The 27,056-nt window shown below is 42.0% G+C and overlaps 1 protein-coding gene across 2 annotated transcripts in view; it reads left to right on the top strand.

Annotated features, from left to right (window-relative positions):
* Positions 1-838: 838 nt before the first annotated feature.
* CPVL (carboxypeptidase vitellogenic like) overlaps positions 839-27,056 on the top strand; it is a gene marked incomplete at its 5' end in the record, with an annotated part of 100,711 nt that continues 74,493 nt past the window's right edge. The window contains 5 exons of one of the 2 annotated variants that reach the window (XM_084229851.1): positions 839-1,004; positions 7,703-7,821; positions 21,827-21,941; positions 22,907-22,965; positions 24,264-24,343. In XM_084229851.1, coding sequence (XP_084085977.1) covers positions 839-1,004; positions 7,703-7,821; positions 21,827-21,941; positions 22,907-22,965; positions 24,264-24,343 — 539 coding nt within the window. The remainder of the gene's footprint in view (positions 1,005-7,702; positions 7,822-21,826; positions 21,942-22,906; positions 22,966-24,263; positions 24,344-27,056) is intronic. The other variant, XM_084229852.1, reaches the window with a different exon arrangement.

The following is a 27,056-nucleotide window of genomic DNA, read 5'->3' as shown; positions in this document are numbered from 1 at the left end:
CTAAAGATAGTTGTAGGACCCTCCCTTTCTTCCTTTACTTTTTTTCCTCATCACTTTTTTTGAAACTATTTTTTTCTTGCAGTAACATTGGCTTATAATGTTATAAACTTTAGATGTATAGCTTTATAATTTGGCATCTGTATACATTACATTGTGATCACAATTTAAACTCTAGATGCCATCTATCACCATTCTTCTCTCTTTTTTGCTAAGTTTGGTGATTTGTAGGAGATAGAAGTGGTTGCTAGAAATTCATGTTGCCTTTTTTAAATCCTCCTGCAAAATGCCCAGGGAGACAACTAAATTCCCCCTTTTGTTCAAGCTGGTCCCCCACCAGTGACCGCTCCATACTTCCCCTGCCTACCTGAGTTCCCGCACCTTTCCTCCACATCCCACCTGGACAAGACCTTCCAGATTCTCTCAGCTTGATAAGTGTTTTAAATCCTTTGCTCTCTGACAATGGAATAACTGCTTTTACCACTCATTTGGTGACCAATTAGAATGCTGTTGTCTTGAGGGTTTAGCTCATCTGCATGGAATTTACTTTCCAGACCAGAGTTATAGAAATTCATGTTGTTTCTCCAGTTATACTGTAAATCTCTTGAAGAGCTCCACACTAGACCATTAACTTCAGGGTCAACAGGGATTAGCTGCTCTTATTCAGGTGGCATCCAAGAAGCTTAGCAAAGGGCTTTTATAAACTCTATGTGTGTGTGTGTATATATAATAAATATCTTACATGTAAAAGGACTAGATAAATATTTATTCACTTACTCCTTGGATTCATTTGTGGAATGTTATTCTTGTCATCCTAGGCCTAGAGCGGACCATTGGTGCCATGTGGAACGTGATTGTTTTGCTGATCCTGTTCACACTAAGCCCGGGTTGCGATGGGCTGTTTCGCTCCATTTACAAAAATGTCAAGGTTTCTGCACCAATTGAGGGAGATGCAGGACAGCCATTATTTCTTACTCCTTATATTGAAGCTGGAAAATTCACAGAAGGTAAGTTTGATTAAATCAGAAAACCCCTAACATGCTTTCAACAGTTTTTTGGGTTTTTTTTTTTCAATTATCCCTTAGGATCCAAAATACTTTCTGGTATTTTACTAAATTGTTTTATTTTAAATTCATATGATTAGATGCCACATATTATCAGAGTTTTGAGCCAAAATGAGAGTTCATGAGGACCAGGAAATCAATGTGTATGAATTCCTGAATTTCTCTTTATAAAGCCAGTGTCGTGCTTGCTCACAACCACTTGCTACATGCCAGTTACTGGTTCCAAGTATTCTACATGAACTCACTTTAAGCATCTCAACAATCCAGAGAGGTTTACTTAGTTTAAACACAAGAAAACTAAAATAGAAAGATGAAGTTACTTGTCAGAATTATACAGACACCAGCTAGTAGATACTGGATTCATATCCAGGCAGCCTTACTCTAGGCACCAAATATCCTAGGCCTCAGTTTCCCCATGGAAAAGATGGAGTTATAATAACCTATCCAAGTCACATGAATGTTATGCAAATCAGATGAGAAAATGCACATGAAGATGATATATGAGCTGCAAATTGTTTTCTTAATGTTAGTGTTTGAAAATGTCTTTTAGTTAGAGATTGTGGGATTTTTCTATTATTAATAATAATAAAAGGTCATTTGATGTTATCAGAGATTAACATTTATGACCTGCCTTTGCTCTTAATGCTTCTTCATGCTTAGGTAAAAGATAAATTAATCTTCCTGGGCCTCAGCTGGACCCTGAACTATGAAATAGTATGTATAGGTAGCTATTCTGAGGAGCTGTTAGTAAAGGGAAACTGAGAAATGAGGTGGTGGCTGGAGGGAGCTATGAGGTCAGGAGGGATCTTTAAACTTTTTAATTTTCTTATAGTCTTGTTCATTTCTGTACGATATTTGATTTCTCTGCTCAGGTGTAGTCCTGTAAATCACCAACCACGATAGCACCTGTGAAACATAACTATATTCCCTGTGCTCTTCCCTCTCCTGTTTTGACCCGTCTTCTTCCCCCTCCCTTGCTGTATGCCTCGCATCTATGGTTTGCTGAAAGTTTTATCTTTCTTTTTGATTATTTGTTCAGTTTCCCTGTGTTCCTCCTATAAGTGAAACCATCTGATATTTTTATTTTTCCTTCTGACTTATTTCACTGAGCATAATCCCTTCCAGCTCTATCCATGTTGCTGTGAATGGCAGGAGTTGGAGTTTATCTATTTTGATTGTGGAATAGTATTCCATTGTGTAATATATACCACATCTTCTTGATCCATTCATCTGTTTTTGGGCATTTGGGTTGTTTCCATATCTCAGGTATTATAAACAGTGCTGCAGTTAACATAGGAGTGCAGGTTTTTTTTCAAATTATTATTTTTGTATCCTTAAGGTAGATTCCCAGGAGTGGACTTGCTGAGTAGAAACCAAAGTTTTTGACTTGTCTGTAATCTGCCTGCTAAAATTTGTTTCCTTTGGTGTAAGAAGATTGTGCTCTTCGGGAATGACTAGATCACATACATAAAACAATTAAAGAATAATACTGTGTGTGATAAAGTGCCAAAGTAATACATTTGAGGTAGCCATGTTGCAATTTTTAGAAAGAAACTATCTCTGTTGGTTGACATAATCCAGGGGAAGAATAGTAATAGCAATATTGAAAATAATAAATAGCTATCATTAGTAATTATATGCCCTGTACCTAGCACAGGGGATATAATACCTAGCACAGTCCCTGTATGTAATAGGCACTCAATAAATATTTGTAGAACTTAAATTTGAGACTTAAGTATGTACAGGCATTGTGCTGTACACAAACATTAGCTCATTTAATCCCCAGAGCAACTCTAATGAAGCAGGAATAATTATTGATTCCCATTTACAGATGGGAAAACTGAGGCTTACAGATCTTAAGTATCTTGCTGAGAGCTGTTTAGAGCTAGTAAGTGGAAGAGCTGGAATCAAAATTTCTTTCTGCTGACTCCAGAGCCCCAAGTCTAAACCACTGTGCTATGTGACCAGGGCCAGGCTTGAGGAAGTTAAGTAATATTTAGGTAAATACAAAATGGCCTGTGTGCACACTGAGCAAGAAAACCAACTCAAACAAGACACTAAGTAAAAGTAACCAGGGCGTATGTGTCTGTATTACATATCTGATGGGGCCAAGTAAAAAGATATAGGAAGATCCACTGGAGAGATTGTCCATGGACCTCCCATTCCTGTATTTCTTGCCTACAAGCATCTCATTACCATGATTGTCAACAGTAGCAAAGAAAGATTGAGAGGCAGGTAGTTTTATCTCCTGTCCTTTTGTGCCAAGCCTGATAGATCACTCTCTGATGAGTGACAGCATTTAAAATATTACAGCTGATGTAATGTCACTTTCTAAAGTTCTCTTACACAGGCAAAGTCTTTGAACAGAATTTTAAGTGGCTTATCCAGAATCTGGTACATCTGGGTATTCAAATGCAATCCTGACAACATAATTAAGAACAATTTTATTCATCCGCTTTACTGAAAGTTCAGGAAGCTCTGGACAGATGGTCATCTCCCTCCCCTAAATCCCTTTTGTTTATCAAGTCTGTCAAAAGCTTAGGAATGTGAGTCTCAATATTGCAATGGAACATTTTTGAGATAAACAATAATTCACAAAAAAGACAAGGGAAATTTTTGTTTTTTAATCCTCAATTAGTTGGTTTAGTTTTGTGTAATTGTAATTGCATGTTTACTTTCTCTGCAGCTAGAATAAATTTTTACTCTGAAACAGATATTGAATATAGAAGGCAAATGTTAGCATGTTTATAAATGTGGCATTTTCACAAACTTTAAATATTTTGTTGTTAGGCCTTAATTTATTTTTGCTTAGGATCTGGGGGAGCCTTTTCCATACTGATAATACCCATGTCTTTGCAGATCTGAAGTGCACCCTAATGAGCTAGTTCCAGCCTTTTGGTCATCCTCCAATCTTTTGAAAGTGTTAATATCACAAGCACTGGTAGCAGTAAATAACAAGGAGGAAGTGAAATCACTTCAAAGAACCCTTTTCCTTTTTTTAACTGTTTCAAACATTTGCACTGTGAGTCATAGATACAGGAGGAAAGAAACTCCTACATCTTGGGAGTTTATTTTCCACATTCCATGAATAGATTCTGGAAGGATGAACAGAACATTTGAAAATACAAAAAAATCATTCTAGTTGAAAAACCTTTTAATTATTTTACTGTGATTTAGCTGAAGGAAATTAAAAATTTGCAACAGGGTAGAACACTTTTCTGTGGTCCAGAGAAACGATTTTAAAGTTTCTTAAGATGTAATAAGGCCTGTCTTCCTTAGAAGGTCTTTGTAGAAATAAGCTAATAGTAGTGCATTAATAGGGTGTCCTATTTCAGTGCATTCATTCATTCATCCACTCATTAACATTGATTCATTAACAAGAATCTGTGGAAATGCCTTACCTGTATAAATCAGAGTGCTTTGTTCACCCAAGTACAGATAAGTGATGCAAATTCCTGCTTTTCAGTAGCCCCTGATCTAGAAAGGAAGATAGAATATGTACCCAAATAAATACAAGATAACAGAACAGCTCAGACCTTTAAGAAGGGAGGCTAGCAGATCTTGTGCTGTACTGGCCTTGGAGAAATAGAGTTATCAAATCATTCCTCTCCCATATTCCATTCCTTCCAGCTTCTTTATGTTTCTTTTTCTCATTCTACTTTGATTGTTCTCATTGTTCTCTGTCTTATTTCTTGAATGCTTTCCCACCCCTCAGCCTTCTGTGATTCATACTCAGCTCTGACCCCTCAGTTTTCACTTTTCTTCACTAGCTTCAAACCCTCATTTTAGGGGACGGTGGAATCTTTGATTTTAAGGAGATTTGCAAAACAAATTCCAGAAGTATTAATTTTTTAAAAAATATCTTTTTAAAAAAATATTTATTTATGCATACAAGAGCTGGGGTACAGGCCAGAGATGCGAGGGTGGGGGGTGAGAGGATTCACCAGAGACAGAGTGGGGAACAGAACAGGCAGAATGACCAAAGTACACTGCTGAGGAGAGCAGCGGGTGAGTCAGGAGAGGTCTGCTGGGCCATGTGGGTAGCTCCCTGGCCGGGGATCGAACTCTTGCTGCAGAGGCTGCAGATTGCTTCATAGTGTGATGCTTAACCCCTTGCGCCACCAGGGAGTTCCCTCCAGAAGTATTTTAAAGGCTGCCCAGCCCTGAAGAGTGATCAGAGTGGAAGCAAAGAAGGGTCGAGGGGTAGCATGGTTGCTGGAGGGAAGGGCAGGGGTTCAGGGTACGGTTGGCATGCCCCACTTTCCCCCCGAACACATTCCTTCTCTTCTGCTAAAATCCTCTTTCTTTCCCTTTTTTCTGACAGGGAGGGATAGGTCTGGGAAGAGAATGGGAAGAACTAGAGGGGTAGGATTACGCAGTCTTTCTTTGGGGAACTGGAGTGAGTCAGAAAAAGGCAAATTCTTCTAGACCTCCAGACTGTACTTGGGGTGGCCACAGGCTAATAATAATCTTCCTCCCACTGCCTGATCATTATGTCCAGCTCTGTGCTATGGGTTCCGATGGATGTTTTCATTTGTTTCTCATAGAAAGCCTAGGATGGGGGAAATCTGTATCCATATTTTGCACAAAAGAACAAAGAGGCTCAGAGAGATTAAGCCACTTGCTAGGGAACCTTTCCAGAATTGCAAACTCAAGTTTGTCCAGTAGAAACCCACATTCTTCCTAATGTGCTAGCCTAGCAGGACCCTCTGGAAATAGCCCCTGAAGAACTTTCCTTTGTCCCCACCATGTCCTTTGCTCCCAGGTGCTCTCTGTTCATAATGAGTGATGCACTTTACAAATGACAACTGCAGTGCTCCCCAGTTCTTTCCTACAGGTTTTACATATGTGGGCTCCTAAGATAGTCCACCCTCTATACATGAGAAACTGGCACACAAAGAAGCTGAATGATTGCCCCAAGGCCACAGAGCAGGGCAGAAGAAGTGCTAGGATCAGCAGAGCAATATAGAAGGGGAACAGTGTGGTCTTATGACAACTTCCCTTTGGGAGGGAAGATTCACTTTGTGAAAGGACATGGAGTCTGAAGTCCTTTGCCACTTAAAGGTCAACAACCAGCTCTGAGTTTTGGGCCCCGATTGGTTGCCCCGGCCCCTTAGGGTAAATATTCTCACTGTGGTATTGCACCCTGTCAGTGATGTGGTTGAATGCCAAGTTGGGAAGAGAGGCTACCGAGCAGCATTCCACAGCCCGGGGGCTCCAGTGCCCACTGATGGCATCTTCAACCCATGGCCTGTGTAAAGGATGAAGTCTCTGCACCTATTCTTGCTCCTAACCCTTCTCCAGCTTAACATGTCTCAGACTTAATAGCATTTCTCACATGATTACTTTTTAATGGGGACATTTGTTTTGTCACTACTAAATCATTCTTCTCGACCCACACTTCCCCTTCACTTCCCCAACACACCCTGCTGCCTATTTTCTGTTCCTTCTCTACTCCTTTCCTAACCCCTGCCCCCCTCAATCCCTGCCACCTTCACTATCAGACCTGACCTCCAGTTGAGAAGCAGCGCAGGAGGATAAGGGAAGTGCAAACTCTTCAGCATACTGCTAGGCCTCCCTGGTGGTGCAGGGTGTAAAGCCTCAGCCATATCATGTTACAGCCAGCCACTGAGCTGGGGAGCCTCTCCTGTCTCGCCTGCTACTCCCCTCAGCAGCATATTTCAGTAGATCCGCCTGTTCTGCTCCCCGACTCTGTCTCTGGGGAATCCTCTCACCCCCTGTACCTCTGGCCTACACCCCAGTTCTCGTATGCATAAATAAATAAAATATTTAAAATAAATAAATCCCAGCAGTCCTTTTAGCTGTATAACCTTGTAGAAGTGATTGAACCTCTCTGTGCTTGTTTTCTCATCTGTAAAGTGGCAACCATAATTATATTACTGTATAACGTAAGGTCTTTGGCACAGTGACCTCTCAAGTATGTGCTCCTATTAGAATATTTATTCTCGTGGGGCCTCAGCTGTCTGAGCAGTCCCTCTTCCCCCCTCCCCGTCACTGTCCCTGTCCTTTTGGTGCAATAAGAAAGGCAAGACCTCAGCACTCTACAGCTGTTGCATTGTCCTATTTGGCTCTATATGAGGTTCCCCCAGCTATTCCCTATATGCTTCATTTTCCCCTCATGGATGGTCTAGGCCTTTCACTTTCATGAAAACTAGAGTGTGGCTAACACAGGGCTCCCCAGGGCTGAGAACTGCTTAGCTATATTGTTTCTCTTGACTCTATCTTGGGGGGTCAGGTGACTATATCCTTCTCTGGCCTTCCAAGTGACCAGTGTGGATACTTGGCTTACTTTTTAGAGTGAAGCTAAATAGGTGATTTTCCTTCTTAAAAAAAAAAAATAATAATCTTATAAGCTCATAAAATATATTTGGAGACCAAAAATAAAATGCTTTAAAAAATGTCTCTGATCCTTGGCTAACTTGTGAACAACAAATATGGAATTGGCCAGGGCAGGCTGGAATTGCTACAGCAAGTGTCTTTGTGCCACTAACCACATAGCCTTTCTGATGGCCCCATCCCAGACCTGGCCCTGGGGAGGAGGAGTCTGGCTGAGATTGGAGACAGCTAGCACTTGATTATTTCTCTAATCCTTGGTTCAATTTTTTTTTTAAACTCACTAGGGAAACATTTGAGTTTGGTTGCTCCTTTTCCTGGATCGAATATAAAGAGTTACGCTGGCTACATCACTGTGAATAAGACTTACAACAGCAATCTCTTCTTCTGGTTCTTTCCAGCCTTGGTAAGTCTGGGGTCGCTTCTCCAAGGTAGAAATCAAAGTTAAACTACAAATCAAAGTATAGGTTTTTTTCTTTAAATCTTTATGGTTTTTTTTTTTTTTTTTGAAATAAAAGTAAGTACAGTGACTTTGTGTGGTGTTCTGGTTTAGGGGCAGGAAACACATGTTTGTGGGGGGATCCAACTTTACAGTTCCTCACAGTCTTATTCAGAATATTAATACCACCCCCTTTTTGCTGGCAGTCTTCTTCCTTTATTTTTGTTGTTTTGTTCTAAAAATACCTGGGGCAGGGATGACGGTGAGGAAACATTCCTGAAGTTAACAGGTAATGAAATGCATGTCTAAATTTTAGTCAATTGTGGTCTTGTATGACTGGCCAGTCTGTGAATTTTGCTGTACCAGTTGTTATTTCTGTGCCAGCTCCTTCATGCAGTCAGTACACATTTATTAAGCAATAGTAAGCTGGGAACATAGAGAAGAGGGAACTGAACTCATTGTATAGTCCCCTGGAGTAGAAAGGATGGCTAAACTAGGAAAGCTTCCTGGAGGAGGGGTCACTCACTTTCTCAGGTCCATGCAGACACAGATGGGCATACCTTTGTAACTTTACCAGTTTTGTCTCTCACAATGTCAGTGCACACAGTTCTTCAGCATGCACAAAGCACTTTAGGTTTATGGGTACTGCTGGGGTTATTGGCAGAGGTGCTGAGATGCATAAACAAATGTTATCCCACCACAGGGTAATTTTCTATTTTCATTTTCAAATTGGATTTGCTTTAGAAGCCAGAGAAAACAAAGTAAAGGCAATCCCTGTGGAGGGTGGTGCTTATATTTGCATGTGATTTGCATATAGCAGTGTTGCATATATAATGACTGGGTAAATTGCTTATTCCAGGGTAGTTTTCAAATCAAATTGCTTCTGTTGGGTTTTATTTTCTTGACTTTTCCTTTCTGCTTTCTTACTCATGACCTTTGACAAAGTTTACACATGAGGCACGTGAGAAATAGTGAAAAATTCCAGATACATTTCTGTTGGACTGGTATTAGAGAGATGTCCCTAGACCAGGCAAACTCAGATAGAAGTGATGTATTGTGCCCTACCCTGAGGGTGAGGAGAGGGACCTGAAGAAACGAGTGCATGCAAGGTGGAGATTAGCTTTGCTCTTCTTGATTTTCCTCTGAAACAATGCTCTGCCTCCCCTCTTCTGCCCTAGCCCCAGAAAACTGGAATCTTTACTTTCTCTTCTGCTTTGATGACTATTTATGACACCAGTAACTTCCCCAATTATCTTCTGATCCAGATTTGCTAAAACAGGAATTAATGGTAAGGGAATTGGTCAAATCAAATTGAAACAAGGACCCTACTTTTCTTTCTTAGGTCAACTGTAAGCAGATGCACAGCTTTGTCTAGAATGTAGGTGGAGTGCTGGGACAGCAAAGCCGATCAGGGAAATGGACCCTCTTTCCTGGTGGCCAGATTGGGGGTCAAACCCCTTCTGCATTCAGGGGTCAAACCCCTTCTGGGAATTAAACAATGACTGTTGGAGGTGCTTCCCCCCTTAAATAAATGAAGACTGAGTGGTACATTCCTTGGTGAGAAGATGCTTACATGCATAGTTCTCTTGGAAGTAATAAACTAAGCTTTAGGGGATTTCACAAAGTGAAATTGAATTTTCATATCTATGAAGATAAAAAGGCGTATAGATTATTTTTAAAAATGAACAACCTTATCAAGAGGATGAGAGGGAGAAAGGGAGAGAGAAAGGGGAGAGAGAGGGAGACCAGCCACAATTTGGGCGGTTAAAGACAGGAAATAGGAGTTAATTTCAAATCAGAAGGACCTGAAGTCCAGCCAAGAACGTAGATTCTTTGCTACTGGGGTGTGTGTGTGTGTGTGTGTGTGAGAGAGAGAGAGAGAGAGAGAGAGAGAGAGAGAGAAAGAGAGAGAGAGAGAGAGAGAAAGGGGGTGGGAATGAAAGGGCAGTACTGTTGTCAAGTGTCACAACGTGGCAGCAGAGATAGATTGTTCCAGGACCTCCCTATCAGGGAGCCCACAGGCAGAGCCAGCTCTGAGGTCCCAAAGCAAGCACTCCTGCTGAGCCATCAGGCTGTAAATTATGGCTCTGGCCAGTAAGGTGAAGGAGATAAAAGCTTGTGAGAAAGAGAAGCAATGGTCACTGAGAGGGGAGAGTTCTTTCATTTGGCAGAATGTTGGCTTGTCGTCTGTCGCTGGGAATCAGCTGATATTATTATCATCAGGAGAGAAATTACTCCTTAACAAAAACTGAGGGTAGACAAAATAAGAGATCCAGGAAGGATGCCACACTTGTAATATCCTCTGAGTATTTTGGGGATGCTGTTTCTCAAGTAAGTTTTGTTTTCCTATTCTTTCTGCAAGACTCCCCTGTTATTGTATACAAACCAGGACAAAATGGATTCTGGAACCTGAAATTGGTGTGCTGTGGGGATACAATCTACAAGTGAAATGAATAGGCATTTTGTATGGAGAAAAAGTATAATGAAGCCAATAAAACTGTAGCAATTATAAGAGTTACTGTTAATTAGTCATTTGACTATGTGCTAAGCAGTGTGGATTTTCTTATTTAATCCTTGAGATAACTCCATGAGGGAGGAATTATTATCCTCATTTTATAGAAGATTACAGAGATTAAATAATTACCCCCAAGTTACCCAACTAGAAATTGGCTGAACTGGAATTTAAAATTGTCTCTAAATGGAGAAATCTTTACTCCTGACCTTCCTGTGTTGATCCTGGGAAAACTAGTCATGGAAGGTACTACAGGACAGTGATAAAAGTATAGGTCTTGTGGAGTCAGGTGTGGACAAAGTCCTGGCTTCATTACTTATGCCAAATGTGACCCTGGACTCATTTCTTAACTTCTCTGAGCAATGGTTTCCTTGTTTTAAAATGAGAACCAAAGTAACTATTGTACAAAAGTTTTGAGACAAAAGAGATAAGGTGGTAAAGCCCTTACATTGGTGCCTTAAAAGTGTGTATTTGCTACTGTTAATATTTTCTGATTATTATCCATGCATGATGCAAAATAAGTAGAATTGTTATTGTTATTTCACCATCATCATCAGTTTTCTGTTGCTAACACAAATACTGTATAGAATGAAGCCAGGCACAATTTGGGACATTAAAGACAGGAAATAGGGGTTAATTCCAAATCAGAAGGACCTGAAGTCCAGCCAAGAATGTAGATTCTTTGCTACTGGGTAAGGAAATTACAAAGTGAAATTGAAATTTTTCATATCTATGAAGATAAAATGGCATATAGATTATTTTTAAAAATGAACAACTTTATCATTGGAAAAAGAGAGCCAGTATTTGACTGTGTCTTATAGACAGGTAATTTGTTGGACTCATTTAGCCAAAACCTGCAGATTATTTACCTTAAATGTCATGGAACATGAGAAGCATACTTAGGCCTAGGCTAACTTTACTGAGGGCCCTGTCTTGCTTTTCTGGCGAAGAGGAATGGCTTAGATTCCTGGATTTAAAGTATCTGGTGACTGAGAAAAGTCAGTATCATATTGAGGAATCAACAAGGCTGGAACCGGGTGAGGTCTGAGGGCACCACAGGGTAGCATTTGAGAAGATGCTCCCTCCCACTCAGTATCATGAGGGTGATGAGCCTGCTTAGCCAGCACCAGCAAAATCAAGAACGTGGGAGTAAGTTAATGCAATAGGAGGATCCCCAACTCAGTGCACAGGCAATGAACCACTCTTTTCCTGGTCAAAGCAGAAGGCATACTGGGAGTAGGAGACCATATCTCGGTTACCATGATGCTAGTGGGAGTGAGTACACAGAACCAGGCTCCTCTGGGTCTCAGCATAGTGAACTCTATACACTGTCTCCTCTGGGTGTCTGCACTTGTTTAGTAACAGTCAAGGTACTAGAGGACAGTGGCCCCCAGGCTTGCTGCTACTCATCAGAAATACCTCAGGAGCTTCATAAAACAATGATTCCTGTCCAGGAGAGATTCTGAGCCATTAGTTCTAGACCAGCCCAGGGATCAGCATTTCTGTCAAGCACTGTGGTGATCCCAAAGCAGCTAGTCTGTGGGCTTAATTCAGGAAGCGAGAACTAGGGGTCTTGTACCAGGATTCTAGTTGTAGTTCTGGTCATAGAGCTTGAGACAGGGCTTCTATCCTACCTGGGCCTCAGTTTTATCAGAGAAATAAAAGTGCCAAACTTGGTTGATTTCTAAGGTCTCTTCCCTATTTTACATACTATGGTTCTGTAACTTCCATCAACTACAGGACACACCTCAATGTATAACCTAAAGTATAAAAGCATCCAAGAACTCCAAATCAGAGTCTGGGTTGAGTGAACGAGTTCCTGAATGTGTGGTCTTCATGGGACCTAACCTTCAAGGTAGCCCCCAGTGATCTGTTTCTTGGTATTACGCTCCTGTATAGTCCCCTTCCATGGAAGCAAGACTGGTCTGTAGAAATGACGGTAAGCAGAAATGATGGTAATTAATAATGTTTTTCGAGGCTAGATTAAAGGACAGGGCTGTTTCTGCCCTGTCCTTGTGTCGCTTACTCTGAGGGAAGCCATGTCCATATTGGGAGGACATGAAATCCACAATATGGACAGTCCTATGTGGGGAGGAGGTGAATCCTCCACCTTCCAGTCAAAACCAGCCTTGGATGGAAGTTCATCTAATCCAAGTCAGACCTTCAGATGGCCTCAGTTCCAGCTATCTTGACTGCAAACCTCATGAGACCCTGACTCAGAACTGTCCAGCCAGAGAGCCCCAAATTCTTGTCTTAAGCCGCTGCATTTTGGGGACACATTACACATTAGATAAATAACACAGCCTTATGTCATGGTTTTTTGGTCTCTGATGCTGATATCTTGTGACATCCAGAACCTCAGGAGTGCTGACTACGGTGCCATTTATCTATCATCTGTCTATCATCTATCATCCACCTACCTACCGGCCTATTTACCTATCTACTACTCAGTTCCAGTTCTGCTCTTACCCACTTGAAGCATTTTTACTAAGAGCAAACATGATATTAAGCTTTGTCAGTAGAGGGTGCTGTAGGGACATTACAGGAAGAAGTGGCTTCTTTTCCTGTTCTCTTGTCCTGTTCTGTGTTTTGCTCTGTCCTGGCCCTTGCTGCCCAGTCTGTGGGCAGCGTGCTTGGGGAGTCATCCAGTGGCATTCTGCCTTAACTGGTAACCACACCACGAAGACCCTCAGCAAGCTTATAGTCCTGACTCCATCCCAGTGACCCGCTCTTTGAGGCACTCTCCAAGTGGACACCATACATCCCAGGACTTGCCAACTGGTAGGCTTGATAACAGCCAGCTCTTTCTACAGCCCCCACACCAGCCTCAGTCACCCGAGGGTCATTACCCCACCGCCCTCCCGACACGGACACTGTGCACTCCATCTTGTGTGCCACTTTCAAGCAAGTGGGTTCCCCGCATCCTGACTTCCTGTGCACCCACCCCCACCAATCACAGCCCACCTCTCCCTGGAAACCTACTTACCATGAATTGTTGTCCAGCATTGGGCCAAGCACCCCAGGGAACTCCTCAGCCACCTAGCAGGCTGCACAATACCTTTTTCGATGAGATCAGGAGCTTAACCTTGGAAAGAGCATTGGAATTTGTCCATCCATGGGCTAACTCCTTCAGCTTCTCCACACATTTATGGTTATTCCCTTGTGACAATGAAGCTGCTTTGCAGTAAAATTTCCCTGGGTAGGAAACCTACCCAGCATTATTATAGTGGGCCAGACTGAGGATATGGTTCATGGGGAGCAGACCCCTCAGACATTCCATGCCCACTCTTGTCCTCGGGGTGGATGTGACTGACCCAGCCCAGAGCAAGCTGGAGTTGCAGCAGAATGAGAGGTGAAAGTTTCCACGTTAAAAATTTATTTAAAAAATAGAAAAACTTACAAAGTGAAATTACTATGTGGTTTCTGTCTTTTGACTGGTGCTTAATTGATATTGCCCTCCATTTTACATCGTTCCTGTAGTGGCAGGAAGGGCCAGAGCAAGATCTCTATGAAGCTATGCAGAAAGGTAAAGGAGAGTCCTGGAGCCCTCAGTAGCTTTTCAGGCTTTTGTTGGGATTTTACCACAGCAGGCAGGGGTGCTGGGGCAGGGCTCCCAGCCCCCAGCAAGTCTTCACTCTTTCTGGGCTTTGGAGTTCTCTCGTGGCCTCTGCTTCTCCTCTGCTGCTCTGCTGGTTCTGCTCTCTTCTCCTTGTTCCCTGCTAGTTCCGTTCCACTCTCTCGCTTGTCTCACTTGTTCTTTTGCATAATGCCGCCTTTATAAGCCTCGTCTCAGCCCAGGTGAACCCACCTATGCATACCCACACCCTACTCCAGGTGCCTGCCATCAGACATGCATTCAGGACCGCAGTGATCCATCATCAATCATAGTGGCTGGAGGGCAGAAAAGCCTAATATTTACCCTACAATTCTCTACTGCCTGGAGACACCAAGGCAGGAAGTGTGGTCTGGTCTAAGGGATATGAATTGGAAAGGCATCAGGTACCAGGGAAGCCAGTGTTTCTGTCTCCACTTTATGCTGTGTAGATCTCAGGGTGGTTCATCTGTGCCCCTTCTCCTCGCTCAGGAGATCAGCGTGCTTTGCCCCTCCAGGTACTCGGTAGAAGGTGTTTACCCCACAGTTTCCAAGTTTACCCATTCCCTTGGACCATGTAATTAGCAGATAGCTGACACTTCTCCTATTGGTCCAGATGTTCCTTCTTTGTCCAGTTAGTTCAGGCTGAAGATGCTGCATCATGTGACATAAACATGGCAAGTGGACCCCCTAAACGAACAGTCAGTTCTAGTGGATGTAGACTGGCCGGATCATTTAAATCTGTTTGTGGCTACACACCCACTAGTAATACAACCAAGATTGGAGGTTACAGACTCTTATTTTCTTCAGACTTCCACTGTTCATTTCTCTTTGCTATTTACTTATATCATTAGGGAACTGAAAGAATAGATTGTAGGTGGAATAAAATAAAAGAAGAAATGATAAATCACAGATTATTCCACTCTTGGGCATATTTGAACCCTACAGAGGCCTTTCTGTGGGTGAGTCCTTTGGGAGATGAAAGCCATTTTGTCAGCTATTTTTTTTCTTTGCATCTAGAAGGGAAAGTCAGATCTCTCACCACCACCCCACCCCCTATTCCTTTTAAAGTACAACTTTTTGGCAGGAGGTGCAGAAAAGCCATAACCACTTCATGAAGGGATGAGAGCCAGGTGGAAAGGTTTGGGAGGAGAAAGATGGAGAGGATTCCAGTGGGGGGTAAGCTGTCTCCAATTAATGAGACATCTCAAAGCTTGATGAGAGTCAGTGGGAGCTTGGAAGTGATATAGGAGGCCTTAATCAAAAAGTTTGAAAAAGTTAATTATACAGTGGCACAGTAGCAATACTCATAGTAAAGTAAGATTTAGTAAGAGGTCAACACCAACCACTTTAAATAAAACTTCTTGAAAAGCACATAAAGTCTTAAATTATTTGTATGTGTTGGGAGTGTGTGTATAGGATTAAAATGTTATTAGGTACTTAGTTAACAATTCTAGTCACAAAACCAATTGCTTTAAATAAAAAACTCTGCCTTGATTAACACTATTAGTGTGGCAGCTGAAGTATCAGCTGAACCAAGATCTGTGGGGCAAAATGGGGGTCCACTCAAACATGTACTTGGGGGAATTTCATGATATTTACTTGGGGAACTAATGACTTCAATTAAGATAAAACACATTACTTAAACCAAGCAAATGATCATCCTCTGCATATAGAGATGTGAAAAGAACCCGAATTAATTAACTAATTACACGTCTCATCTTCCACAGTACCATTGATTTGGAGCTATTGCTGGTTTAGTTGCTGTTTTCTCTTACAAAGGGTAATGATTTATATGGGGGTGGGAGGAAAGGGTGACAAGTGTATGTACCCAGCCCTGGGCATTGGCAGAAAATCTTGCCCTAGTATTTGTTGACATACCTGTGATTCCTTAGTCACTACTATAAGTCCTCTGTCTAAAATGCCACCATGGGATTTGGGAATACTAAGATCAACGAGTCATTAGTGCCAGCCCCTCTCCATTGTTTGAACTTACTGCTTCAGTGATATGCGTATGTGTAAGCTCAGAGTAGAAGTTTATCTCTACTACATAGGGCAGAGGAGGGATTGGGAGAATGGAACATGGGTGTGGTTTGATGGGGGAAGGGAGTGAAAAGGAAAACTCAGAGGATAAGACAATATTCTCTGGGGAAAGGGGCATCCATATGGGGAGCTATAGTGTGGGGGAGCTTAGTTCCATGAATTTTCCCTTAAGCGTTTCTTCTGTTCAATTTCCTATGCTTACTTCAAAGCAAACATATAGGAAGAAGCTGGGTGTTTTAAGAATTTTTTAATGTACAGAATGCTAAACTAAATAAATGAGTTTCACTTACTTCAAATGGCATTCCTTTAAGGCATAGAGTAATTTTTTCACCATCATTGTTTTTTTTTGTTTGTTTTGTTTTGTTTTTTAGATTTGTTTTATTTATTTATTTATATAAGCACTGGGTACAGTCAGAAGCACGGGAGGGTGAGAGAATTCACCAGAGCCAGAGCAGGGAGCAGAAGAGGCAGAAGGACAGAAGTACACTGCTGAGGGGAGCAGTGGGCGGCAGGAGAGGTCTGCGCTGCCATGTGGGACCCTCCTCCAGTGGCAGGGGAGCAGCCAGGGATCGAACCGGCGCTGCAGAAGCAGCGGGCAGCTTCGCATCCCAGCGCTCATCCGCTGCGCCACCAGGGATGCCCATCATTGTGATTAGATAACAGAATGCTCTGATTCACAATGTCTCAACATTGTGCAATTTCCTTTTATGGAGATTCTAAAAAGCAGAGTATTTTAGTAGATACATCTGTTCTGCTCCCCACTCTGTCTCTGGTGAATCCTCTCACACATGCACCCCCACCCCCCGCATCTCTGGCCTACACCCCAGCTCTTGTATGCATAAATAAAAATAAAAATAAATCTTAAAAAAAAAAAAAGCAGGATAACCTGCCAGGTTTAGGATTGCCCAAGTTCATAAAGTGGCCACTAGGGGTCACCAGAAGAATTGAAAGGACTTCTGAGGCAAAGCCAGTTTCTCTTTCTCCAACAAAGGGTCAGGTTTGTGGGATGCTTCTGTTGCCAGAGAGACATCTCACTTAAACATTTAGGATTGCTTTGTTCTTTCTTCAATATTTAGAATTTCTTTGTTCCCTTTTGGTCATTGGTTCTGATTGCTCTGACATATATATCATTAATATTTTATTTTCTTTTAAATTAAATATATAAATGCTTATTGGTAAAGGATTATTCAAGTTTCAGGCCTCAGCTCAAATATTATTCCATCACCAGAGGCCTTCTTCGGGTATTCAACCTAATGTCCCTCCATTATTCTCTCATATCATGACATTTATTTAATTACTTATACTTGTCTTCCTACTTTACCAGAAAAATAATCAGGTCTGTTAGTGCTTAGATGTACCAGACACTGTTCTAAGACCTATACATCTGTGAACTCTTTAATCTGCCAACAGCTTTATGAAGTAGACGCTATTATTATCTTTATTTTTAATCAGAGGACATGGAGACACAGAGAAGTTAAGTAACTCACCCACGACACACAGTTATAATATAGAATAAGTGACATTAAAAATCTAACAATCTGGCTCTAAAATCCATGCTCTTTACCATTAAGCCTCCTGCTTATCCACGGGTGGGAGCTATTCTACATTCTCAGCCCTAGAACAGTGCTTTTGATTAGTTGGTATTTTATGTCTAATTAATTGATTGTGATAAATTCAGAGCATCATATTCTTCAGCCAGACAGTGATATATATTGATATGTACAATAGGCTGTTAAATGCATACAGCAAATATAGAGTATTGTATATAGCATGATTCTGTTGGGGGCAGGTTAAGCATGTATATTGTATATATATAAAATCTACAATTAGCATATATTTTATATGTATATAACACACACACACACAAACTTGACCATTACTAAGGACTAGAATTGGTGGGACAAGGATGACATTTTTATACCTTTACTGAATGAAATATAGTTGAGAATAAGCACTTTTTTGCGATAGAAAAAGTTTTAAGGAAAAAAAAATTAAACTTTTGGCAAAAATAGTCACCCTAATTCCCTCATTTCACGAACTCTTAATCATAGCTTCAAAATAATAAATATTTTTAAAGGTTTGAATTTTGTGATACTGTAAATAAGCAAAAGCTGTTATTACTACATTATTTGATCTGAAGTTTTGCGATGTGGTTTTATTTAGGATGCCTTCATGAGAGAGAGGTAGAAGGGCTATATTCTTATAGTTGAGTGCAAAATGACTCACCCTAGGAATTATCACATAATAATTTCATGCTATTATTATTGACATCATTATTTTTATAGATCATGACATTTGGTGTTATATGACAAAAGTCTGCAGGCTGTGATACAGCTAATTATTGGTTTGTTTGTTTTTTTCATCAAAAATGTAAACCCTTGGGCCTCCCCAGTGGCGCAGCGGTTGAGCGCTGGGTTGCGAAGCTGCCCGTGGCCTCTGCGACGCCGGTTCGATCCCCGGCTGCTCCCCGGCCACCGGAGGAGGGTCCCACATGGCGCGCAGACCTCTCCTGCCGCCCGCTGCTCCCCTCAGCAGTGTACTTCGGTCCTTCTGCCTGCTCTGCTCCCCGCTCTGGCTCTGGTGAATTCTCTCACCCTCCCGCGCTTCTGACTGTACCCAGTGCATGTATAAACAAAAAACAAACAAACAAATAAATAAATAAAAACATGCCTCTATAAAAAAAAAAATTAAAAAAATAAATTAAAAAAAAAAATGTAAACCCTTATTTTCCAACATCTGACTTTTGCATTTCATTCCAGATAAGGGCAGTGCTAGTTCACAGGCTGGTTGGCTTATCAAAGTAGAAAGATTTGTGTGTGTGGTTTTCTTTAAAAGCGGACCTCTTCAAGGGTTGTTGAATCTTATTCACCTCCTTCAGGAAAGTAAATTTGAGGAGCAAGGTCAGCTGAGGTTAGAGGTGTGTATGCAGATCTCTTATTATTTAAGCATTCCAAGAATGCAGTGTCCTGTGCTTCACAGTTGCATAATAAAGATGTTTGGCACTGAGGTGTTTGACTTCACTTTGTAGTGTGGCCTCTCAGGGTCAGGCTATTTTTCTGAGAGCCCTGAGGTCCCATCTTTGTGCCAGGTCACAGGAAAGGACATAAAAAGCCAGGGGAGGATAGGGTGGAGACCAGAGGAGCTAGGACATCTCTCAGCGCCCACTGTCTCCATTGCCCTCAGATTCTCAGTCCTGCCTGCACTTTGGAACCATGAGGGGTCTGCCTGTACCCAGGCCAGCTGAATTGGGATTTCTGAGACTTGGACCTGGGCAGTTTTGTTTTGTTTTTTGCTTTGTTTTGTTTTGTTTTTTAATTCTCCGTGTTATATTAACGTGTGGCCCAGGAAAAGAATCACTAACTCACATGTAGCACAGGGTGGCCTCTGGAAGCTCACATGCATATCAGGAAGGAAGTGGGCTGGGTGTGCACTGAGTAGGTGCACTCACGGTATCGCACATTCCCGGGAAGGCTGAACCGCATCCATCCAGATTCCATGGTTTTTCCACTCTAATGTGCTTCTACTGCTGAATGACACAAGTGGAAGGTGGTCCTGGTGAGTGGCGTTGAATAGCAAGTAAGAGGATCTGAAGGGAGATAAAAATCACTTATTCAAACAAAACACACACGGTTAGGGCCAGACAGGTTAGGGCAGGGCTGTTGCATTTCTTCAGCACAGTAGAGTTTATAATATCATTTCATGATACATTTTCTCATCCAGGCCTGCAGGCAAGCTGCAAGACTGATGAGGAAACAGGGTGGGAAGAACAGGAGGGCTGGGATCACACGCTATCATGGGACCGTGTAGACTCAGAACCTGTCTGGCTCCTGGTTCCAGGCTTCACTCTGCTTCCCTTCAGTGCTTTTAATGGCTATCTGACTTTAAATTTTCCTGCTTCAACTTATAAGACAAGTTTCTTTGTTCCCTTGAAATCTCTATCGACATTTGCAACACTTGAGGCAAGGGAACTAACAAGTGAGAAACTGCCCAGGGAAAATGTCAGCCAAAGGAGCAAAGAAAAGTATGAGATGTCTATAGTAAAGCCATCTAGAAATTCTGAGTTTGTATCTACTATAGCGATAGCTGCCATTGGCAGAACACATCCAGCTACAGACGGGTATGGGTAGAAGAGAGATGTCACTCACTAGGCTTTATGAAAATTAATTAATGAAAGTAATCATTTATACTTATTGTGTGGTTGTCACCCATCAGGCATAGTTCCAAGGGCTTTACAAATACTGTTTCCCTCCATGCTGGATAGTGGGACCCAGAGGTAGCCCCTCACAGGGAGATTCTTCTCCAGTTCCTAGTTGTTCATACCACCTTCTCCCATTCAGCACAGGCCCGTGAGCCATTCCATAGCTGCTTTGACTTAGACTCCTGGTGACAGGAGAAGAGACGCCCTCTATCCCCTCTGTCCTATGCTCAGAAACCCAATGTAATCAGCTCAAGTTCTTAACTGTGATCTCCCAGGTCACCTGCTCTCAGAGTCTTGCTTTCTGTGCACAGCCATCACATCACCCAGGTAGATGGGGCTGGTCCCCTAAGACCTTCTCACGAAACACTCCTTTTTCTCTGCATGACTAGGCTAAGTGAGAGGTTGCAGAAGTGCACTCTGGGCTCAGCAATAGGATCCGGGCTGGCCGAGCCTGGCTGGCTGCACAGCAAATGAGCCATGAAATCAAATGAGGGCTCTCTGTCACCCGTCCTTGGAGCCTTGCAGCGGCCAAGTGCAGCTTCTCTCGGGCTGCTTTGGCACTTTCATTTACAGACCAGGCGACCTCCACGGTGCTTTAACACCAGTTCTTATCTGTTGCAAGGCCTTTTCCTCCTGGCTCCCTCCATCTGCATGCAGTCTCATTCCTTCGCTCTTCTAGTGGCTGGATCCTTCTCAGCCTTTAGGTGTCAGTTCTATGCTCAGGATCTCACAGAATCCTTCCCTGATCACAGTGTTTAAAGATAGTGTCTTTCTTTGACACTTAATGTCACCCTTACTTCCTTTTCACAATCACTGTATTTACTTCTTTGCTTGCTCACTCAGTGTCTGTATTCCTCATGAAAAGGTAAGCGCCAAAGAGTTTTCTTTCTCATTCACTGCTCTACTGTGTAGAGCTACTACTCCCAGCCTGGTGCCCAGCCCATATGACTTGGTCAATGAATGTGTGTTGGACACAGGACAGAAAGGCCTCTCTGTCACTGAGGGTGGTGGTGGTGACACTTGCCAGTAGCCAATGGCCTTTTCTTATTTGTCTCCCACATCTCCTAAATAAATTTGCTGTTTTGCATGGGCTAAATTACTCCAGGCCTGTTTGCTGCCTCTGCTTCCCCATGTTGAGTGAAATTGCTATTTCCCTGTGACCACCTTCTTAGTGAATAAAAGGAGAAAGGTAGTTTGGGCTTTCAGTGAAGGGAGCAAACTATTGCTGAGATGAACAGACATTTTGCTAGACTTCTGTTAAGAACATACTGGTTTTATGGAATAATTAAAGCAATTTTAAAAATTAAATTCATGCCGTGGGCAGCATGCTCAGTATTTAGGGACGTATGGAGGCAAAGTATCTATGTTCATTGGGTTTTTATGGTTATTGGTAAGAAACGACTTGTCACACAAGAGAGACACCAGCCTTTGAGGCAAATACTAATTCAAAGCTACAAGAGATGACCAGTCCTTTGCTCATAGTGGAGGTGATTTGTGGTCTGGGAAGACTATGGGATTTCATCAAGGTGGAGAGAGAGCATTTATTTTGCAGGTAACAGGTAAGCTTGCTTGGGCAGATTCTGCAGCGTAGAGCTATATGTGAACTCTGGCCTCTCTGCTCCCTTAGGTACAGCCAATGGACGCTCCAGTGGTTCTCTGGTTGCAGGGTGGGCCAGGAGGTTCATCTTTGTTTGGACTCTTTGTGGAACACGGACCTTATGTGGTCACAAGTAACCTGACCTGTAAGTATTACTTGGACTCTATCTTCCTGTGGGGAATTCTTCATCTGAACCTTATATCTCTCTACTCCAGAAACCATTTAGGGTATACACTGAACCAGTAGGAATATCTTAACAATTCCAGATTATAAAAACATAGCTTTCTGGCAAAGTCTGTCCAAGAAGGAGGAGCTACCAGCATGAATGTCCGGACAGGCTGCTTTCTTTTTGAAATTTGGGTGAAAGGTTTTAAGCTATTTTCTTGAAGTCTGCTGCTGACTCAAGCAATCTCAGCTTATGAAAACAGTTGGTATTTATTACTATCTGGAAGAGGTCTCTTGCGTGGGATTAATGGCTAGGATTGTATCCCTAGTTATTCACACAGACTGAACACTGATTCAGTCTCAGAAATGATTAAATATCTTGGAGGTAAGAAACTGTGGGTGGAGTTGGGGTGAAGGAAGAAATGGAGAGGGAGCCACATCTGGCCAGAACCCAGATTTCCCACCATCTCATTTTTTGGAGGCAGGGGATTGTTTACTTTCCCTGGGTTAGAATTTAGACAGTAAATGAGTTTGTGACTCAGAGTAAAAGTTTGTATGCCAATTCTGCTGAAGTTGTTGTTCTCTTCAGCGATGGATGGGAGGAAGAGGACTCAAGGGATTGGAAGTTGAAGATGATTCATTGGGTTAGACAGATGGGTTATTGCAACGGTGGTTAATGAGTGTTTCTACATGAACCAGTTGCACAGGGTTTTGTTTCCAAAGTTCATCTTAGTTGGAGAAACTTCTGAGTCCAGGCAAAGTAAAGGAGAGGGGAGGAGAGAGGCAGGCGCTTGTGTCCGTGTCCTCCTGTATGAAGCACATCAGAGGGACACCAAGAGCTGATTGACCTGAGAGGACAGGGGAATGCGTTCCTGACCTGAGCGAGGATTTAGAGGGGATATCTTGTCACCCACCCAGCCTTAAACCTCTTCTCTGCTTTAATAGTGCATGCCAGAGACTTCCCGTGGACCACCACATTGTCCATGCTTTACATTGACAATCCAGTGAGTATCTGGTGGCCTGGTAAAACACCCGTGTTGTCTTTTGTCTTGTTTTTAGTGTACTTAAAAGAAAAGAGTTTTAGTTGTTTTACTTTTAAAATAGAATTTTATCCATGAAGAAAACGTTTTGAGATTCGTTTTTCTAACATGTGTCATGATTAACACCCTTTGGGAAACTTGCTTGCTCTCCTCCTCCTTTCCTCATTTTGAATTTTATGAAATGTCCTGTGGACTCAATCCCCGGATAAGGGATTAGTTTCTTTTTCCTGGTGATACGGATTCCCCATGTTGTGGGCCAGCTTAGAGTATCTGAAGGCCCATGATTTCAAATAGAGTCCCACATTTAAAAAAGGTCAAAACTGGTCTCTTTCACTTATCAGAGTGAGCAGAATGCCTCATCTCAGAACAAGAAGTTGAATCTTCTTGGGAAATTTTTCTGAAATTGAGTCCAATAAACTGCAAAGTAGGAGAGTGACATTGGGGTCAGCTCCTGCTGGCACAGGGTATCTTTGCCCCCAATTAATTTCTCTCACTTCCCTTATGGTTTCAAGAGAAAACAGATAAATAGGAAGGGAAAACGTTCCAGCACTTATGTTTCCCACTTCCCTGCCGTATTTTGTCACCGATCCTCTTTCAGAATCTGTCATTGCTTATTTAAATACTTGTTGATTTAAATGTCCTATTCCCTTTGGGGTATGGGGAAAAATCAAAAACAATCATATTCCTACCTAGGGAGGGGTGTACCCCTTAAACAAATTATTGCACCAAGTAAGCAATATTTTTTTTTGAGTTACCGCTTAGTTGAATATGAACTGCTGGGTGTAGGGAAATATTAGTTTAAAGTGATTTAATTGTTCTAAAATTCCTTTGCTACTGAAGAGGAATGGGTTTCTCATAAGTGAAGAAATGGAAACACACAATTATCTTATACCTCCAGCCTAGAGCTCCCCCTTGATGGCAACGAGAAGACAACTTTAGGTCTTTGATGCTGTGGCGGGTGGGGAAGGTGAATCCTCCCACCTCAGTCTACATGTGGTAGAGGTCCACTTCGGGATCAGGACAGCTCCACCACCGACCTGAGGGCCAAGTTTTGTGCTGATGTTTTATTTGATCTTGGCTTGCAGAGGGGAAATAGCATCCTCCTGTGAGGATGGTTGGGGGCACATGGATGAGGGAGAAACTGAGGCCAGAGGCCTGGCCTTTGGAATAAGGTTGATTTCCTTTGAGTGTGCGATCTCTCTGCAAGGCTCCAGGATACGCACTTCTCTATGTTTACACCTGCTTATTTATTTCACCTTTAGGTGGGCACAGGATTCAGCTTTACTGATGAACCTCAGGGATATGCAACCAATGAGGATGACGTGGCACGTGACTTATACAGGTAACCCGCCCTGGCTCTCTCTGCAGACCAAGCATTTTTTTTTTTTGATGGGAAAATCCTTCTAGTAGTAGAGGGATTTTTAACTGGTCCTCATAATCCAATTCCTGAAGATAGTTTTTTAAAAAGTCCACATGAGGCATATGCACACACATACACACACAGTTTTCCACCTTGTTACATTCATTGGTAATAATGAAAGTGACCAGCAGAGAGAGAAAGTGCCACGAGGAACTGAAATCTTTAAGGTCTATTGAGATTTTATAAAAATATCTCCTGAGAAACAATAGACACAGAATTATCATCCAACCAGAGATTATTTTCAAACATCTCAGCCAGATGCCCGAGAGGTTTCTGCTTGCTTTCCAATATTGCATTTAACTTTGCCAGAAAACAACATCTTTTCAGATGTTTGTTTGTTTTCTTTCCCAGAATTCTGTCTTTTGTGACCTTCAGATGCAATTTTTCACTCTCTTGTTTTCTTCATGACTTTTCCAGGCTGAAAGCTCAGCTTGTTAGCTAGTGCCTTCTCTTTTCCCTTCACCTTACAAAATTATTCTTTTACTAAAAAAAAAAAAAAAAGACGGAAATTGTCAAGTCATAAGCCTGATCAAACAGCATACGTATAATTTCTCCCTTTCTTTGTTTGACTCACACTCATTATAGCTATTTTTAGCACTCTTTTTTTAAAGTAAGTGATCTTTCTTATTTGGTGACATTCTCCCAGCCTATGAGTTATGACTAGAGATCAAGTCCTGAATTCTTTCTGATCTCAAGAGCACCACTTGATGTATTATAAGAATTTACTAAAGAAATCTTAGTGGCCTGAAAGAGTTAACTACCTCCTCTCCCTCTCTCTGTGCCACCCCCCTTCCACCAAACACTCCTGCAAATTACTTGGTGAGCAAACCCAACCAATCCCCAAAGTGAGAGAGAATCTAATAGGAGTCAGAGTTTTTTGATCTGACAAAAGCTTTCCGTTTTATTCTTTTTTCTCCCCAGGGCAGATGGCTGGGGGAGAGAGGAAAGAGGCATTTCCTGGTCTTTCTCCCAGAGACGTTTCTCTCTCTGCTGACCCAGAAAAAAATATGGCTGTTGACTTCTCCACTTGCATTTGCCACATGTCCCATTATTTTAACACTTCCTTACAGTTTCCAGGGGGCGATGCCTGGGACCCCATAATTCTCCTTCCAGGCACAATGGACCTTGCGAGCACATCAGCCAGTTCCTTACGAGGGTCCTTCTCCAGGGTCCGTGGCCCCCACACTTCCTGCTCGCCTCCACAGGCATATTCAGAGATGGCTGACCTTGCAAACTTACTCAAGGACAGTATCTTTCTCATATAGTCCAAACTCTTTGCTCTTGTTCTTGGGATGGGAAACTCACTGCTCCCCCTGCCCCCTCCTCTGCCATTGTCTTTTGGCATAAATCCAAGCAAGCTCAGTTGTTTAACTAGCAAACACCCTGAGGGCTCAGGTTCTGTATTAAAAGCCCCAACCCCTCTAAACCAGAGCATTGCCTTCCCTCTGTCTCCTGTCCCCTCCTCCAAAGATGGTCACAGCTTCCAGTTGACCCTCTGTGTAGATATTTACTGCTGACATGTGGTACATCTCTTCTTGCATGACATGTAAAGAGAACCTATTTCAAAGCGTCCATTGTTTATAGCTGTTTTAGTTCTTTTTGCTTCAGGCTCTTAGAGCTGGAAAATAGCTAATCAAGGGTAGTGCAGAAAACTGATTTCAGCTGTTTCCTTTATAGTTTACATTATTTGTTTCCCTTTGTGTCTACATTCTTCTCCCCAGCTCTCCAGATGGGTGTTTGGAATAAGAAGGTCTCTTTGAAACCTGTAAATGGGAAACTATAGGTTTAAAGAGTAGATCTTTCTTTGGCTTCCTTTGAAAAACTATCTTTATTCCTGAAAATCCTCTTCCTTTGGACTATTAATAGTGCACTGCTATAAGGAGTAGACTCCTAAAGACACATTTGACATTCACACTTAGGCTGGTTTGCTTTGTGCTTGAAAATGAAACTTTTTCACTAAGGAGATGTTTAAATATTCTTCCCCCATCTTCTCCACCACCCACTCCGCATTTAGAATGTCCTGTTGAGCCACAGTGATTTGGAGCAAAAAATTACTAAGGAAGAATAATTTTATCGAATTTATCTGAAGGACACTAACTGGTGTTACTCTCCTTCTCTGCCTCTTTTTATTGATTGGGTACTATGTGCCAGACACTGTTCCAAGTGACACAGTAGCAAATGAACTCCAGGCACCTGCTCTCCTGGCCCTTGCTTTCTGTAGCAACCATGAAGGTATTTTCTTAGCAGTCAAATGGAAATGCTACTACTCTTCTATTCCACATATTGGCTTGCATGAGATGTTGCTTAAAAAAAAAATTACCTAAGGAGTTGTTTTCTCTTAGTCTCTCTGCCTTAATCTCCATTTCTTCTTGTCATTTATTGTATCTTTCCATACCAGGTAACTTGGATTAAAATTCTACTTATTTGACAACACCTTGGCTAATGCTAGCAAGGTTGCCAAATGGAATTACCTGAAAGAGGGATGTTTCCTATACCAGATGCATCTTGTGCCAAAATAAATGCATCAAGTGCACACACACACACACACACACACACTATCTCCGTCTCTCTCTCACATATATATGTGTGTAGTATGTATGATATATAATTTAGTGATATATAATTTAGTGCTTAA

This window comes from Talpa europaea (genome assembly GCF_964194135.1).
Source record: "Talpa europaea genome assembly, chromosome: 3".
In the NCBI taxonomy this organism is placed as follows: Eukaryota; Metazoa; Chordata; class Mammalia; order Eulipotyphla; family Talpidae; genus Talpa; species Talpa europaea.
This window is presented reverse-complemented; position numbering and strand designations above follow the sequence as displayed.